This window comes from Mizuhopecten yessoensis, unplaced genomic scaffold, assembly GCF_002113885.1.
Source record: "Mizuhopecten yessoensis strain PY_sf001 unplaced genomic scaffold, ASM211388v2 scaffold11011, whole genome shotgun sequence".
NCBI classification, from domain to species: Eukaryota; Metazoa; Mollusca; class Bivalvia; order Pectinida; family Pectinidae; genus Mizuhopecten; species Mizuhopecten yessoensis.
In genome coordinates this window covers 506,934-526,947 of record NW_018408834.1, presented here as the reverse complement: position 1 = coordinate 526,947, position 20,014 = coordinate 506,934, and the positions used below count along the sequence as shown (strand labels likewise).

At 36.9% G+C, this 20,014-nt stretch overlaps 1 protein-coding gene across 9 annotated transcripts in view; it reads right to left on the bottom strand.

Moving 5' to 3' along the window:
* The window catches only part of LOC110464595 (peripheral plasma membrane protein CASK-like), a 279,718-nt gene that overhangs the window by 249,058 nt on the left and 10,646 nt on the right, over nucleotides 1–20,014 (bottom strand). For all 9 annotated transcript variants that reach the window (XM_021519889.1, XM_021519887.1, XM_021519891.1 and 6 more), the window contains exon 2: nucleotides 15,894–15,965. In XM_021519889.1, the coding sequence (XP_021375564.1) occupies nucleotides 15,894–15,958 (65 nt within the window). In that variant the 5' untranslated portion in view covers nucleotides 15,959–15,965. The remainder of the gene's footprint in view (nucleotides 1–15,893; nucleotides 15,966–20,014) is intronic.

The window sequence follows — 20,014 nt, the reverse complement described above, 5'->3', positions numbered from 1 at the left end:
GGGAGCCTGAAGGAGGCCAGCAAGCCCCCGAAACTTAATAGGCGCAGTGGTGTTCAAAGGGACCCTGAAGGAGGCTAGCAAGCCCCCGAAACTTAATAGGCCCAGTCGTGTTCAAAGGGACCCTGAAGGAGGCCAGCAAGCCCCCCAAACTTAAGAGGCCCAGTGGTGTTCAAAGGGACCCTGTAGGAGGCCAGCAAGCCCCAAAACTTTTTTTCATGAGCCCAGGACAAGTTAGTTTTTTAAACAAAGAAGTCTGAACTAGCAGTCCACTAGGCCTGGGATGTCAGGCTACAATTTAAATCCAGGAATTTCTACAACTTAAGAAATGTTCGTTAACGGTCTTGACATATGGATGGATAATCTAAATGACTTTTATATAACCCTACCTACGTTTTATATTGTGATATATACAGAACCTCTAAAGTATACATGTTCTTCTCCAGCTATTTCAGATTCATCAGAGACAATTCCTGTAGGAGTTTTATTTAATTTTCTTAGCTGTCAAAACTGATTACATAATCTTCCTTTCTAATAACAGGTCCCCGACAGCCATCCGTGCACTGAAAACAAGACACAATCCCAGAAACTCAGAGGTTCATCAGTTTACCTAGTAGCAATATCCCAATTTTAAAATCTGAAATACTTTACAAATGAGACCAACCTGTCCCATTTTGTGTTTCTTCTCTCATGATGAATATGGTTTATCCTTACTAATTAGTTGTCATTATGAATTTGACTCTTTTGTTCCTTTTAACATAAACCACCATTTCTTCTTGTAAATACCTTGTTAATCTAACAAGACTTTTTGTAACTAGTGGCAGCATTAGCTGTACAACATTGTTAGATTGACATGTTAGCTTCATATCTTAAAGAAGTAAATTTTCAAACGTTTTATCAAGTTGTGACCCCTTGGATTTATGACAAATTGATATTTTAATCAAATTTTAATATTGATCATAATTGTAATCTTATACAACTTGAAAACTTGGATTTCATCAGCCTGGCTTTCAATAAATTGATTGTTTCATTTTAGCATTTTAATCAATTCAGATATTCAAATGTAACAAAACAAAGCATGTTTTTTCAAGAACTTTATTATGTTGTTATAAAAATTAATAAATAGAACAATGGATGATTTTTGGATTTCTGGCAGGTTTCAGTTATCTAGGTGCCCTTTTTTATCTGAATCAAGATGTTTGTTTTGGAGGAGGTCTCGAGAGATGATTACACATAATCTGTACAGCCTATATAGTTTACTGCCATCTGTCACTAATTCCATTCTACATGTAAGCACAAACAAATATAAGCATTACCAATTAATACTATACAGATATTATCTAAACAGTTACAGGAATTACGGAAACAAACAATGTTCTACATAGCCTGATGATTTAACGGTTATACTGTTATACACTTCAGAATTTAATGGGAATTTATTCTGGAACCATGTTTGAAAACTTGAATAAAAGTTATTTTCTTTCTATGCCTCCACCAGGGCCAAACCTGGGAGCTACGGTTTATAATATAAGTCTTACATTCTACTGAATGAGGTAAAGAGAAATCCAAGTTGGTAAGAATCGGCTAGTATTTTACCAGGGTGACAAGTACTTGTAGGAAATATCATAAGAAACCTCACATGTTACTTTGTAAGCAACATTATGATACTGTAAGCAATATTGTCTGCAACATTGTGAGAAACATTACTTTGAGCTACATATAAACCCCATTGTCTATAACGACCGTAAACAACCTAGTCAACAATGTCATAAACCACTTGGTCATTACCTGGTAACATTGTAGGAAACTTACTAGTATCACACTAAACAATCACAGGAGACAACCGATGTGCTACAACCCACCATTTAGAATAAAGGGTTCTCTTTTGTCTTTCAGGAAGAAGACATCTTCTCTTTGAATCTGCATGGGAAATTTTCAAAATCAACGAAAAAATCATAAGTAAAGAGGAAATCCTCTGACAAGAGGAAGAATCACACCCCTGGATTAATACACCATTCTGGTAAGATAGGTTAATCAAGTAAGCGACAAGATAAAGACTTACAATTACATGATATCCCCCGATTCTGGCTGTACCATGCAGTGGAGATTAACACTAGAGTTTCTGTCTGTTTTCATTTTCATTTGTTTAGGTTTGCTGACAGTGTTATGAAGTCAGTGGACAATAATGTTAAACAGGACTGCCTTCACTGTGGTTGAAAGTACCAAGAGGGAACTCTGTGACCCTGTGATGTGAAATTGAAAACCCCTGATAGCAGACCGACATACTCACCTTATCAAGGACCTTCAGGATAAAAACTGCACGTGTTTGGAATCATAAACTGAAGCAATATGAGAAAGCAAATAAAAAAACTGAATTCAGGATTTGTAAAACAAATTGTTTAAGATCATGCTGCAGTATTAAAGAGTGATCTCCCTTTCCTTACATGTTACCTTACACACATCATCAAAATTCCAGAGGACTTCTACACCCCTGGAATATGTCATGAATAAATCACGTGGTTAGCTTTTTAATTGGTTTCAGGGGAAAAGAACTGAGTGATTGCTAGCGTATAAGCTGATACCTGTCCTGTGACGAGGACAGAAGGACCCGAACCCAACATCAAAGCTGGTCAATTTTACCATTACCCTGCTGCACCATTCTCTTGATGTATATCAAAGGATCAAACTAGTCTGCTTGTGTCATCCACAAGGTAGCACATACAGATCCTTCAGTTTAAATCAAGAAATGAAAGATTATGATAAACATATTATTTCTCAGGGTTAAGTGGTATCACACTGAATACTGATCAAATGTGCTGTAATAAATACTGTATTTAATCCTTTTCTCCAACAAATTACAGAAATAAACATTCCTGACACTGACAAAACTGAGAAAAGGACCATCTAGACATTAAATGTGTACAGGTCACTATTAATTTAACTTACACACTGTTTATTGACCTGATTCTGTAACAGCTGCATCAATTAACTATTTTCTCCTCCATGTCATTGTCAACCATTGTAAGAAAATGTTCACCTCAACCATACACAACAGATGATGACCACAGGAATGATTTGTGATTTATAGTATTAATCAATAGGCATTTCAGCCAAGAGAAATAAGCAGTAAGATTTTGCCAGTAGTGCTGATGGAGTTATCTTTCTTACACAAGATAAACATTCTGAATACCCAAGTAAAAATAAAAGCTCTTCGTATGGAATTTGCTCTACAGGTAACGACCAGGACAGTGTGTGTTATAGATACATATCCATATAAAGCACAGTTGTATCTATGTCAAGGTTGAAATCTAACACATATCTACTACATGTAGTAACATGCCTGCCTACTTAGAAATTATGCTGGTAAAAAGATGCCTCAATCACAAAGTTTTGCAGGTAGATTTTTTCCGTTGAAAAATAAATTATTATTTTCACCAAGATCTTGTCAGAAAGATGTCTTTATGGCCCTAAATGCCTCAGTGATTGTCTGTATTTATCAATTCTATCTGTTTATGATGTTCATTCATGTTGTACTTGATGATAAGAACTTAACTTTTGATAGCAGGTTTCTGATTTAGCATGTTAATTTAAAAAAAAATTACGTTCAAAAATGTTCAGTTGGCTAATATGTTTTAGTTTCGATTTCTGTGTGTAAATAAAACACAAGTCTCTGGAGTTTTGCCATAATGTAATTAGGCAACACAATTTAATCTTGAAGTCAGTAAGAGTTACCTCCCCTCCACCACTGTCCTGGATTGTATACAGTAAATGCCTTCATCCCCTATACCTCCACCCCGCACATCAACACATGCCCATCAATAGTCATGTGAAATTTTATTAGAACCTGGCCGATAGTTTTTTCAGAAAAGAATCAGACAAGTTAACGAGAGTTAGGGAGACAAGAAGCAGATAAACAGTAAAATCAATGAGTCTCCTCAACTTTGTAAGGAACTTGCTTACTAGTACATTTAAGTTTAACATAAATCAGACCTTCACAATGAGGGTTAGCCAATAGTCCGAGACTATTGAAATCTTCCGCTGGACTAACACTATCTTTCCCCACCTAAGGGATAAGACCAAAAAATCTCAATCCAAGGGATAACATTCTTAAATGTCTAGCCAAGGCTTTATCGAGGGCCAAACCTTTAATAATCTTACACTGAGAGTTAAGATTTTTCTGTCTTACTCCTTAAGTGGGGAATGATTATCTTTCTCGCACGTCAAATACAAGTGTTGGTTACATCATAAGTAAATGCTGGTTTCATAATTTCCAGCAAATTGGAGTTACCTTTTATGATCAGCGTTTTGTTGACGTGACTGCATTGCATTATAGCTGTGACGTCATGCAATTGTTTGGCGGGGGAAATCCCCACCTCCTTACCCTAGGATAAGACTATAAGACTCTTACATGTCCTCGGGTGTAGGATAGCGAAATTCCACCCAAGGTGTTTTCAAATTTGGTAAAACCTGAGGGCTTGATGAAGTATTTTTAACCCTTTCACCCCCATGTAACTTTAGTAGACTCTATCATGCATTGATCTGGATGAGCCCATTATGGTCTACAGTGGTGAAAGGGTTAACTCATTCAAACTACCAGAATAAGTTCAGAAACAATGAAAATGGGTTTGGACTGGCTATCATTTCGAAAATATCAACTTATCCCTGGATCTTTTTTTTGACGAAAACGAATCAGTCAGCAAGATTTAGTATACCTCATTTTGTTTGCAAAGAAAACCTAATCTCATCTTTCTAAAGTGTACGGTCGATATATTGTAAAAGGTTTTATTGTCATCACGTCGCCTTTTCTGCATTGCGATATCAGACTTTTCCGAATTTGTGACGTCACATCATTGTTGAGTAATTGTGATGTCACGTGACAAGAAACGGGGTGTAAGATATTACACACTAATAGAATCTTACATGGGTCTGTTCCGTGGACAGGGATAACTCAACCCGAGTGTAAGAGTTTGGCTGGTCAGCACGAGGCTTGCCGAGTGCTGGCCAGCCAAACTCTTACACAAGGGTTGAGATATCCCTATCTATGGAACAGACCCATGCGTGATTATTTTTAGGACATACATTGATCTTATACTTCCGGCAAACCCCAAAGCCCTAGGGTTGAGACGGATGATTCCCCATTCACAACAATTGTATGACATCACGGAAACAATAAAATCAATCCATTATATTTACATTCTGTATGCTTAGACCCATTGACAAAAATTACATTCATAAATGCATAACACAGGTGTTCATAGAATCTCAGCACGTGGGAACTGATAGTAACCTGATCACACTGCGTAGTAATACACTACAAAAACTACTCACTCGGAACGACCGACCTAGATGCTTAATTCTTACATCTTAAAATATTATTGAACTGTGCTTTGTGAAATATCCACGTATTCACGTGTCCTGTGCTACAAATAAACATTGAATATGGAACTACATTTTGTTGCGGTTATTGTTGTTGACGGTTGCTAAGATCTCTCACGATAGTGTCACATTTCCCCGCGAAAAAACACTGTTCTCGCCACTGCGTTGCACCCATGTATAAGCAGGAACAAACCCTGTTTATTTGTTTTATTTGTTGTTATATCGATCCACTGAAAGGATTCGTCAATGTAAATATAAGGAATGATATTTATTTTTTCAACATTTATGAGGTCATAACAACAACGGGTTTATGGACATATTGAATGAATCGCGTTAAAATCATTCCTTAAATTATGATGTCATAGCGCATGTCAGCTGTCTTTCCCTACCCTGTGTAAGATAGAGTTATCTTTTCCCTAGCAACAACGGGATCACCCTGTGAAGTATGTGAGAAACACCTTTCTTACCTTGGACATCTTTATCTTACACACGGAAATGAGAGAAGAAGATATCTTTCCCTGACTGCAAGTGTGGATATCTGGGTCTACTGGAGGAGAATAGTGGTTCTACATACCATTGACACAAATGACTTGTCAAAATTTGATATTACTTATGTAGCAGAACTGAACTGGGGTAATGCGGGGGCAACCAGGTGGCTCAACTGGTAGAGCATCTATCTAGAGTTCAAAGGGTCCTGGAATCCCGGGCTGGCCATGCATATCTCTTTCTCCTATAACAGTGGTGTGTGCGACCAACCCTTGCTTCAAGGACTGTGTGAATGCTTGGCAAAGAGATACTTGAACCTGGGTTGTAAATAGTGATGTGTTTAGGGTCAAAAAGTCAGAAAAAGGAGGGAGGATTGTAACAGAACTTGACTGGGTCAATTGTCGGCAACCAGGTAGCTCAATTGGTAGAGCATCTGTCTAGAGTTGGGAGAGTCCTGTGTACGAATCCCGGTCTGTACCTTTTATTTCTCTTTCTTCTCCTGTTAGGGTGGTGCCTGTGACAACCCTTGTTTCAAGTAGTGGGTGAATGCTTGGCTAGGGGATACCTGAACCTGGGTTGTAAATAGTGATGGCTTTGCAGGAAGACTTGGAAGAAAGGGGGAGGACTGTAGTGGACTGAGTCGATCGCCAGTGACCAGGTAGCTCAATTGGTTCAAGTGTCCATCCAGAGTTTGGAGGGTCCCCAGTTTGAATCCCAGTCTGGCCGTGCATTTTTCTTTCTTCTCCTGTTACACTTTTGTTGACAAACATTGGCTAATGGAAACCAGTCACATATTGCAAGGCCCCTGCTTTCCTATTTACATAAATATTGCAAAGCCCCGTTTTCCTTTTCTCTTCTGTCTTTATTATACACCCTCCACAATGTATCACCGAACCTCTTCATATACGACAATGATATGTATTAATTCTATACGACAATGATATGTTATAATTCTATACGATAATGATACGTATTAATTCTATACGACAATGATATGTATTAATTATATACCACAATGATATGTATTAATTCTATGCGACAATGATATGTATTAATTCTATACGACAATGATGTGGTATAGAATTAATATGTATCATTGACGTATAGAATTATAACATATCACTGTCGTATAGAATTATAACGTATCATTGTCGGATAGAATGAATACATATCATTGTCCTGTTAGGATTAATACATATCATTGTAGTATAGAATTAATACAGATCATTGGCGTATAGAATTAATATGTATCATTGACGTATAGAATTATAACATGTCATTGTCGTATAGACTTACTAAATATCATAGTCGTATAGAATTAATATGTAGCTTCGTCGCATATAATCAATATGTATCATTGTGGTATAGAATTAATATGTAGCTTCGTCGCATATAATCAATATGTATCATTGTCGTATAGATTTAATACATATCATTATCGTATAGAATTATACCAGATCATTGTCGTATATAATTAATACATATCCCTGCCGTATAGAAGTAATACGTATCATTATCGTATTAATTCTATACGACACTGATATGTATTAATTATATACGACAATGATCTGTATTACTTCTAGACGACAATGATCTGTATCAATTCTATATGACAATTAGATGTATTAATTCTATACGACTATGATATTTAGTAAGTCTATACGACAATGATGTGTATTAATGCTATACGACAATGATCTGGTATAATTCTATACGATAATGATACGTATTACTTCTATACGGCAGGGATATGTATTAATTATATACCACAATGATACATATTGATTATATGCGACGAAGCTACATATTAATTCTATACCACAATGATATGTATTCATTCTATCCGACAATGATACGTTATAATTCTATACGTCAATGATACATATTAATTCTATACGCCAATGATCTGTATTACTTCTAGACGACAATGATCTGTATTAATTCTATACGACTATGATATTTAGTAAGTCTATACGACAATGATGTGTATTAATGCTATACGACAATGATGTGGTATAGAATTAATACATATCGTTGTCATATAGAATTGATACATATCATTGTCCTGTTAGGATTAATACATATCATTGAGGTATATAATTAATACATATCCCTGCCGTATAGAAGTAATACGTATCATTATCGTATTAATTCTATACGCCAATGATCTGTATTACTTCTAGACGACAATGATCTGTATCAATTCTATACGACAATGTTATGTATTAATTCTATACGACAATGATATGTATTAATTCTATACTATGATTCTATACAGAAAAGCTCCTTACATATAATCATTACTTAGATTCTTTTGGTGACAACATCGATAGATTTCTATAAATAAGTTCCTCCCCAGTTATTTTTTAGATCAATTATGAGGTTCCACAGACAATTTTAGATCCAATTGCAGGTGAACACTACTCCCGTACCAATACCACACAGAGCGGTGGCTGATCTAGTTATATCTTCTATACAAACCGATTCTAATTCGAGCCATTCTAATTCCATCTCCAATTATGTGGTTGATTGGCCGTTCAGATTATTGTCAGTCGTGTGATGATGCTAGTACTGGGATCTATACATTGGTTTAGGCCTAGGGTCTAAAACAGCAGTGATTGCAGGGCTAGGCGGGGTTGCAAAGTTTACCGAAAACTGAGGTCACCTCCAAACAATATTTTTGAGATTAATAAAACATTCCATTAACAACTCCCCCCGCCGCTCTTCATACACTTTAGTATTTCTCCTAATGGGGATTCACATGTAGGCACGCACTGGGAAACTGGCCACAGGGTAATCAGTTAATCAGCTGTGTAGTCATTCATACAATGGAATCAAAATTTCCAACATTATCTATCCCATGGGCTATGCTATGTTTATACATCTGAAAAAAAACTTTTATGGGCTATCTGGAGAAGCACAGGCTAACGGTTAATGTGGGCAATGAGCTTTATTTTTTCCTTGTTTGCATAATTTCCAGATGGAGGCTAATAAAAAAGAAGAATTTTACACAATTTTATCACATAAACCAATTTAGAATTTACATCAGATACAATTTAGGATTTCATCTCCAGAGGGAAGCCGTGGTGGCCAAATGGTTAAGGGGTTCAACCGTCTACGATCACCAGCCTTCCACCACAAAGTTGCTGGTTCAGAGCCTACGTGGGGCAGTCAACATGTATAGGCCGCAGGTCAATGGTTTTTCTCTAGGTACCCCGGTTTTCCTCCGACACCAAAACCTGACTCATTCTTAAATGACCGTAGCTGTTTATAGAACCTAAAGCACAATTAAAGCACACCAATCTAAACATCTCCAGAGGCACACCGTGGTGTTTGGTTAGACAGAGACAGGTATCAGTACACCAGTACATATATACTACCCCTTCATATAGAAGTTGATTTAATGCATTACCCTCAAGTATTGTTATCTGTCAGAGACGGCTATCTGGTAATATTTTTACAAAATACTATATTTTACTCCAGCGGGCTACCCCCAGGTAGTAGTTCCCAGGAAAATGCAGTAAATACATGGAGCCATGCAGGTATCATGTAATTCTCTCCATAACAAGTTAATCAGGCGGATGACATTATTGTCATACTGGGAAATGTTCCCTGTGCATGAATTTGGCCTTTTTCACCCTCCCAAATGACTGTTAATTCATGGGAGTCAATGTAACTACACAGCTTAGATTACATAGTATTTAAATTGTCAAGGGAATCATCGGCTGTATGTGCATTTATCTGTTGAAAAGGGAATTTCAAAATTGAATTTTCTAAAGCCAGATCTAGAAATATTTTGACACTTTAATTAACCCATTCACCCCTAAAGTCACATTTGAACCTTACCAAATCAAAGACTGAGCAATTCCAGTTTAAATATGTAGGGGTGAATGAGTTAAGCATCTTTTTCCTGTTAAGGATTATTTCAAAACCCTAGAATTCATGCTTTGTTTTCCAGTTGTTGTTTTTTAATGCAAAGCCGCCTCAGCTTGAGATTGAACCCAGGACCTCTGGTTTACTAGTGTGATGATCTACCAAATGAGCTAAGGATAAACTGTCCTACCAAATGAGCTAAGGATAAACTGTCCTACAAAATGAGCTAAGGATAAACTGTCCTACTAAATGAGCTAAGGATAAACTGTCCTACAGAAGGAAAAAGCTTGTACTTTACCAGGGTGATATACTATGTTTCCAGGAGACAACTCAATCTCAGTGTTTCTAGGGTTAACAGCAATTTTTGTCAACATTTCCTGGGTCCCTATGTGGGTGCCAATGTAATTTTTCCATACCACCACAAGAGATCGAACCCAGGACCCTAGTTCACCAGTCCGGTGCTGTACTCATCAGCTAAATACTGGAAATTCTCCCTGGCCAAGTCAGTAGGAAGTGGCTGGTATACAGAAACTTGATATATCCCTCAATCCCATACTTTAACCGTTTTGTTATACCGATACACACTGGAGAGACAGTTTTAACTAGAAAATATTTGTAAACCATAAGCTGTATAGCTTCACGTCCCAACTACCGGTTTGATGGCAAAACAGCTGAATGCTTCCGAGTTCAGTAGCAAGCTCCACCCACCTCGCGCGTTGCTTCCAAGTTCGGTAGCAAGCTCCGCCAACCTCTCGTCTGATTGGCTAGGCGGAAACACCCGAGTGTAGGTGTGTTTTAGTTCCCAGACTAACACACAGGACTAAAACACAGCCAGGTGAAAGTGGGGATATATTTGATTTAACCAATTACTTTTATATAGAGTAAATAAAGTAGAGGTATATTAATACTTTTTATAATTAGGGTGTCAGAGGGAAATGATGTAGGTAAATGTATTCTTATGTAAATCGTTTGTGTTCATCTTGTCTAAAGTAACCATGATATTTCTACATCTAAGGACGACCAGGGTTTAACTGTGTAGGACATAGTCTCTTAATTTATATCTGATTCTGAATGTCAGATCTGATTTACAACCAGCCGAAGAAAAGAGACACACTTAAAAATATCCAGAGTAATTTGACGTTTATTGACTTTTCTTCTCTCTGGAGGCCTGCTAACTTTAAGCAACAGATGAAAAGAGCTGTCCAAGTACTCCAGCATGCCAGCCTTTAAAGCTCTATAGTTTTTCATTGAATTTTGAAAAAATATATCCTTTGTATGTCCGACTCACTGAAGCTACAGCACATTAAATCCATGCGTTCTGCACAGCTAGAACTAATCAAACCTTCTATCCTCAAAATAAAACAAAAATATCAGTTCAAAATAAAGCTGATTCCGGGGGTTATCAGGCGTACCTCACTAGGATGAATTTCTGGAAAACCAGCAACATAAGAACGATTTGAAGTGTCGTTATAACAATTCTGAACACATGAATTTTTTTTTAACTAGTATTTATGCCTATCTGAACTATTTGGACTTAGTGCCTTGGCCTATACTTAACCGATTTGGTGTAAGACTTGGATTGGAACCTTTATTTGCTTGGAATATGACTTCATTTACATTAATTCATCTCAGAATTCATTGTCCTTAGACTTAATTGACTTGGCCTTAATTTGATGTGCTTGGCCTAAGACCATCTGGGACTTGGATATGAACTTTTACCTTGGCCTTAGACTATATTGATTTGGCCTTACATTTTATCCACTTGGCCTTAGACTATTTAGGGCTGAGCTGAGGGCCCCAGTTAGTATGTAATCTAATGGTGATCATAGTGACTGCGATCAGTCTACTGGACCAACACTTCATCACCTCATCGCCAAACACAGCCAAAACAACTAGGTTGGCAGGTACTAATTACATCCATGGTCACAAACCATTTCTACAGACAATGGCCGCCTTACAAATCTTGCCTACCAGTCACCAATCACTGACAACAAATGTGTCACATGACTAATTTCTGGCCGGTCATTTGTCTATTATTTCAAAAGAATTCATCTCAAAAGAATATGAACAATGACACTTTCCTGCAAGTGATATCAGACCGAAAATCAACGATTCCTGATTATATGGAATAAAACATACCTTTAGGTCAAAGATATCGCAGCAGATTATCGAGATTGTATTTTTACTTCGCCAATACCTTTATACAGAAATATCTGCTATACAGCAGATTATCTTTAGTAACTTAAAATTCTAGTGAATTTTAATCTGATCTAAACTTTACGTAATCTGTAAGAAATCTGAAAAACAATCTAAAAATAAGTTCTGGATCCAAGAAATTTAGAATGAATAATGACAAAAAACCAGCAAAACAAGTAGAAGTGGCAGTCTGAATCTTCATGTCAACTGATGGGTGTAGACACTGGCTTCCTGTCCGGTTGTTAATGTACGCTCACAATGACGGGCGACTCCTTCGTGTTGTCATGGTAACACAAGACGGGACAGGGAATTCCCACTCCAGTCCAACATTGCATGTACTGTAACAATGGCACCCAAAACTTCTTTGTGTATTCATGTATTCAAATGTAAGAAATCAATTTCCTATTGTCTGCCTTGACTCCGTAGAATTCCGCTGATCTTTCTCCTCCTAACAATACAACAAGTAGGTTGATACTTATCACATCTCGGTAAATTGGAGACGCTGGCTCACGTGACAATGCTTCACTGACAAGCAATCATAGTGTTGTTTTGTTCTTCAGGGTAAATTCATGCAAGACATTTTTCATACGAGTATGTCATGATGTTATTGAATTCAATCGTATGTCATGTAATATGATGTCAATAAAACGTTAATTTTGGCATATTCCCATGGTGATTTTAAACACAATTCTAGGAGATTTTATAAGCATGGTGACATGACAAGGAAATGAATTACATCACATGCCATGGTGACAGCAACGTTACAATGTTGGTCATATTATCATGGTGAAATTATCATTTAAGAAGCATTGTCTCTTACATTGTAAGTCATATCACCCTGGTGACATCACAATTAAATGCATTCACTTGGGAAAGTATTTGAAATCTTCATCCCAACACCTACATATTATAAACAGGTCCCTGTAGATCCAATCATTGCATCAGTAATAGCGCCTCCTACAACAGGATTGCTAAGAGTTGAAGACTGGTTGTGTAACCTCGTTTGTATTCTTTGACAGCCACAGGCTAAAACCATAGAAGTAATATGTCCATAAATGCACCATTAAGCCCAATAAAAGGTGATCTGGTAAGAGACAGGATCCAGCTAGCTCCTGTGTGGCTGGAATTGGCCCCAGAAGGCACTCGGCCTCTGAGTGATTGCATGATGTATATCTCCGACATGCAAGAGTCTGGTAAATTTTGACCTCTGACCTCACACACACAGGCCAACACTGAGCTACATGGCTCATTTCATTCGACTTGATGTTCCTTATCATCTGATAAAACACAAAGAGTGCTTCAAGTATCCAAAACAACAAGACCATGAAATACTTTGTGTTAAATAACACCATGACCTAACAATAGTTTTTGACATCACACATGCATTGTGACATCATATCTTGCATCAAATATTGTTCATATTGAAAAACTCCAATCATGCCTTTAGAGCAGGGAATTGTTTTCTTTAAAGAAAATGGCATTTACCAGATATTTGACTTACATCGTCTGGTTTTTATTTATATCCGATCTCATGAACACAACCGAGGTCTATTCAGGGCCTCAGCTATGGACCAAACCTGGGACCTAATGGCCGAATAGTCTGACAATTATCTACCAAATGAGGTTAAGAGAAATTCTCCTTACAAAGTCACTAGAAGCAACTAGTACCTTACTAGGGTGTTGATTCTTTAAATAGTAACCTACAAAATGTTATACTTTATGATAAGCTCATAATTCCATTATTTTAAAAGATATTATAAAACAGATAAGAATTCCTTTGACTATAGCTTCCCAAAGACATTGAATTTGGCCAAACTGGCTTATACGGGAAAACAATATGTATTTATACTGAAATGCCCTTTTCCCAGGAGATAAAGTGTATGTCTAGGAGGGTTCGGCTAATTGCCAAGATTGAGAAAAAACATGAATTGATTTGAAAACTAAATCTTCCATCATTGATACGTCCTGTCACATGTGTATACTGTTAGGAGTGGAACTGTCAATAACTTGATTTTAAAAGCTTGGAAAGGTAGCATAATACTTGTAGACTTTCCCAATATAGAATGAAGGAACCTTTCTCTTACCCAGCTATGTATATACAAGGCCTTGTAAATGTTGTAAAGTCTAATCTCAAATTCAATACTTTTCCAGACCAACTAATTAATATATTTGTAGATTCTCTTTGGTGTTTCATGGTGATGATTTTGAATCTAAATTAAATGAAACTTTTCATTTTGTCGTTGACAGAATAAACTGAACCCCAGGAACATTAATGTACCGTGAATTCTGTTTAATATCACTGTTCATTCATCAGGGGAAACATGATATTAACGGTAAGTGAATCATGACATTAACGGTAAGTGAATCATGACATTAACAGAGCATGGATGTGGTTTTAGACGTGTTTTAGATGTGAAATCCAGGAAGTGACCATACGCCAATGTCTAAATGTTCAATTGTTTCAGACTATTTTATTGTACTTATGGAATTGGGCATAGTCTATATAAGTCCTCTCCTTAAATGTTTAATGTGGTTCTACAAAGACTGTTTCATACAGTTTGCAATATGCATTTATACTGAAATGCTGTGGGTTTTTTTCTTTAGCAGCAGTGAATTAATCACCTCTTATTAACAGGTATTTGTATTTCATTGAAATTCTGTAACGAACGTTTGACATATTCTCATAGCAGTTATTTACGATCTTGTAATCAAGCAGATCTAAAAAAAGCCTTAAAATCTCCAGCTGCTAGTACTAATCTGTTCTAAACTCATTCATAAAACCTATTCTGTCTTTGCGTATTGCAGAGTTATCTTCTCTTGTGAGCAGGTATTGATTGTTACGTCATTGGTTTGTGTGAGAAAATTACGTTGTTTTCTCAAAAATTGATGATGTTACTCTCACAATCAAGTAACGTAACAATCAATACCTGCTCACAAGTGCAGATAACTCTGCAATACGAAAAGACGGAATAGACTTAGTACACAATTATCTTTGTGTTAACACTACTATGTCTTCAGTTACATCTTTGTAACTTACACTGCTACATTAACTACAAGTTTGAGGTTTGTTTGACATTGTTTTCTGCCTGTGCCGACAATGTAAACATAAAAAAATTGCCGATTGACAAAACAGAAATTTTTATTACATGGACAATGTAGAGGGAACAAGAATCCAAAGGAAAGAGATGTCTCGCTGTGTCCGCTTTGTCAGTCAATGCCCGCAATTGAGGACAACATTGACAGCATCAAGATGTTGGGGTTTTTTTTTTTTTTTTTTTTTTCAAAGATGAAATATTGGCTTTGTTATGCCTTAAGTCCTGCTATCACTCCTTCATCCCGGCAAGAACACGATTAAAATTTAATGACCCACTTGTATCGTGAATGCCTGAGCACTTGTTGTTTTTCAGAAATAATCTGAAGATGAAACCAGAATGTTGCTGCTAAATGCAAAAGTTTGATGTCACCATCGCAAGAAAAAAAAACTTATTTTCAGTTTTACTCCTTTGATTCGTTGCTATGAGAATAAAGCTTTCCTTCAATTTCCCACAACATCGAATGATAATGTGAGGTAATGTATCATCTGAACTGTAATCCAAGTACAAAAGCCTCAGCAATTATACTTTTTGAGAAGTAACCTAAAAACACAAAACTTCAAGTTGATTGATGCCATGTGAATGTTTTATGTCAATGCCGCGTCCTACGAGAGCATGTAGCATATATATGCCTTTGACGATTTGAGGACCACGTTGCTCAAAAGCCTTCTCGCTGCTGCTGCTGAACAAAATGTCAACAAACAAAATTCAAAATCCCATGTAAACTTTTTCTTGTCAATATTTTTATCAGAAAACAGCAGCAGCATTAATTTACATAGTCCACCACCCAGTAAATACACATCCAAGGTTTCTGAAGATTATGATGCAAATCTTTTTAAATACAATCAAAGGATCACAATAGCAAATACTTACTTTCCAATTGTCTCACAAACTTCGTAAACATCATCAAACAAGATTTCCTCCTCGTCCCCGGACATCTTGGTGCTGAAAAAGACAACAAGGAGAAAGCAATAAACATCTGTCTAAGTGAGTTAGTGCTGTGGATTCTACATCTGACATTGGAACATCTCAATGGTAACCACCGTATCAAACTCAATCAGCTTTACCTGAAAATCATTCAAACTAAAATCAGCATGTTTTCATAATTTTTAAAAAGTGAAACAAAACACAGATGTTTAGAGACTTAACATTATCTCAATCAGATAAAGATTTCACCAAACTTCTCCTATTTCTGGACAGACATTTTAAAATTTAATCTGAAAATAAGACAAAACATACCATTAAGCTACCAATGCCCGACACAAAACAAACAACTGGATCACAGAGCTCCACCCATTGACTGTTTAGGACTGCACTAACAATGAACAGATCAATCACATTGATTATTTAACAGTGGAGTACTTCACATTTTTCACAAAGAGACTGTTGAATGGTAATCATTATACAGTACAAACATTAGTGTTACGTGTATTTATGTGTCTTTACTAGGAGTCGAACCTGTGGCTACAAATTACCAGCTCAATCACAAAGAAGGGTCATAACTGTTGTCAGTAATGTAACCGGGCAGAATGCTGTCTCAGGTGCCTTCGGCATGGTATTTCAGTGAGATAACACTATAAATTCGGCATTAGATATCTGCACTATCACAATGAGGTAATAACACCAACCAACATACCTTGTCTCAAGCATGCATACACAACACATATGAAGGCACGTCCTTAAATGACCTTAGTTGTTGATAGGACGTTAAAAAAAACACCAAACAAGAGGTCCAATGGGCCTGCATCGCTCACCTGGTATAAATCTCACATTTGTAACCTTAAAAGTGATCTAAAATAAAGCTACAGGCAAAATGAAATATCAATATTTATGATTAAAATTCATTCAAAAGAACCTGTTATTTTTTTTTTTAAACATTTCACCCCTGTGATTGAAAGTCAAACAAAGTCATTATGTTGAACAAATTTTATAGCCTTTCATCTCAGGATGCAACTTGCAAAGTATCAACATCCTGGGACCCATGGTTATTCAGAAGAGGTCGTTTAAAGATTTAAACATATTTGACCCCTGTGACCTTGAATATAGGTGAAGGTCATTCATTTAAACAAACTTTGTAGCCCTTCATCTCAGCATGCTACTGGCCAAATATCATCACCCTGGGCATTTTGGTTATTCAGAAGAAGTTGTTTAAAGGTTTTTTAAGACAATTGACCCCTGTGACCTTGAATATTGGTGAAGGTCATTCATTTGAACAAACTTGGTAGCCCTTCACCCAAGCATACTACTATTCAAATAACACCTCCCTGGACAGTTTGGTTATCGAGAAGAAGATGTTTAAAGTTTTTAACATATTTGACCCCTGTGACCTTGAAAATGGGTGAAGGTCATTAATTTTAACAAACTTTGTAGCCCTTCATCCCAGTTTGCTTCTGGCCAAATATCATCACCCTAGGCCTTTTGGTTATTAAGAAGAAGTCGTTTAAAGTAAAATATTGACGCCGGACGACAGACGGAAGGACGGACGGACGACGGACGCCGCTTCACGGCATAAGCTCACTTGGCACTTCGTGCCAGGTGAGCTAAAAAACAGGTTTTTAACAAATAACTAGATGGTTCACCATAAGGCCCATTTGTCCCTACACAGGAACTTGTTTGACCTATGTTATTTCTTCAAAGTGTTTCTGCTAGGGGTCATGGCTAGGTTGCAGATAAAAGCATTTCATTGACGAAACACTAGATGAATATTTTGTGTGACATTTCCGTTTGATAACACTACATGTATCAGTGATTTTGGGACTCAGACTTTTGAGTCCCAGACTCATGTTTTCCCTGTGGGATTCATCAACTTTTGAGGACCCACTACATCTCTTATTAATGGGACTAACCAAAAAATAAAAAAATGTCTGAAAACTTTTCACAAAATTTACTCATGTGAATTCTACGTGACATTTCAGTGAGATAACACTTTTATGTGAACTGAATGAAACTTTCGTAGGATAACCCATGAGCAGTGTAAGTCAGCTACAACCTCACTCAATACAGTTTTTAATGAAGACCTATACCACTGCATCGAAAAAAAGGTAAGTCTCCCAAGTAAACAAACCTGCCCTTATAGATTCCATTCTCCCAAGTAATTGTTCTAAATCTGTGTTTGAGAGGACCCCTGGTTGTATGGATTTGCTGATCTTCCCACCAGCAGAACAGTCGCGATGTCAAGGCAGACATCGACTGATGACTGTGTACTGCAGCCATAGTAGAAATGGTTTCAAATAGAAATGGTTTTTGTCCCTTAGTGATGTATGTGTATTTCCTAGATCAGTTAAAAATAAACAAGTACACTTTTATATATGCAAATATCTGTTAGTGGTGTGAATAAACCTTTTATCTGGGCTAAAGAGATGTACATTTTTAATGGCATAAAACCTTTTTACCTGGCCAAAGACAAACATTTTACATCAGGTAAGTAAAGCCCTTCTATCTGGGCCAAAGACCAAACATTGTCAGTTTATGATACAAATCCTTTACATTCAGACAAAAGAGACACATTCAGTGGTGTAAAACCTATTAACTAACCTTTAAATGGCATAAAGCCTTTCTTATCTTGTTCAAAGACACATTGTTAAAGATATAAAGTTTTTTTGTCTGGGCCAAAGTGAAACATTGTTCATGGTAGAAGCCTTTTTTGTCTGGGCCAAAGTGAAACTTTATTCATGGTAGAAAGTCTTTTTGTCTGGGTCAAAGAGAAACAATGTTCATGGTAGAAAGTCTTTTTGTCTGGGTCAAAGAGAAACAATGTTCATGGTATAAAGTTTTTTTGTCTGGGTCAAAGAGAAACATTGTTCATGGTAGAAGCCTTTTTTGTCTGGGCCAAAGTGAAACTTTATTCATGGTAGAAAGTCTTTTTGTCTGGGTCAAAGAGAAACATTGTTCATGGTAGAAAGTCTTTTTGTCTGGGTCAAAGAGAAACATTGCTCATGGTAGAAAGACTTTTTTGTCTGGGTCAAAGTGAAACATTGTTCATGGTAGAAAGTCTTTTTGTCTGGGTCAAAGAGAAACATTGTTCATGGTGTTCATGGTATAAAGTTTTTTTGTCTGGGCCAAAGTGAAACATTGCTCATGGTAGAAAGCCTTTTCTGTCTGGGCCAAAGTAAAACATTGATCATGGTAAAAAAGCCTTTTTTTGTCTGGGTCAAAGAGAACATTGTTCATGGTAGAAAGTCTTTTTGTTTGGGTCAAAGAGAAACATTGTTCATGGTAGAAAGTCTTTTTTGTCTGGGTCAAAGTGAAACATTGTTCATGGTAGAAAGCCTTTATGTCTGGGCCAAAGTGAAACATTGTTCATGGTAGAAAGCCTTTATGTCTGGGCCAAAGTGAAACATTGATCATGGTATACAGTTTTTTTGTCTGGGTCAAAGAAAACCATTATTCATGGTATAAAGTCTTTTTGTCTGGGTCAAAGAGAAACATTGTTCATGGTAGAAAGTCTTTTTGTCTGGGTCAAAGAGAAACATTGCTCATGGTAGAAAGTATTTTTGTCTGGGTCAAAGAGAAACATTGTTAATGGTAGAAAGCCTTTTTGTCTGGGCCAGGGGCACTGGTAGCCAAGGCGTCCGACATTCTGCTACCACTAGCCCTCCACCACTGTGTAACAGGTTTGAGGCCTACGTGGGGCAGTCGCCAGGTACTTGCCGTAGGTCAGTCGTCAGGAACCCTGCCTTTCCTCAACCACCAAAACCTGGCACATCCTTAAATGGCCATAGCTGTTGATAGGATGTAAAACACAAATAAACCAAATTGTCTGGGCCAAAGAGAAACATTAATGGTATAAAGTCCTTTTGTCTGAAATATCGACAATAGTAGAAAGTCTTATCTGGGCCAAAGAGAAACATTGTTAATGGTAGAAAGTCTTATCTGGGCCAAAGAGAAACATTGCATGTTGGTGATATAGATATAGTTTGACTGCGGAATATCCAAACACACAGGAACATTGACCGTTACAATGTGGTCTAAAAGTTCCAACCCAGATCCTATTA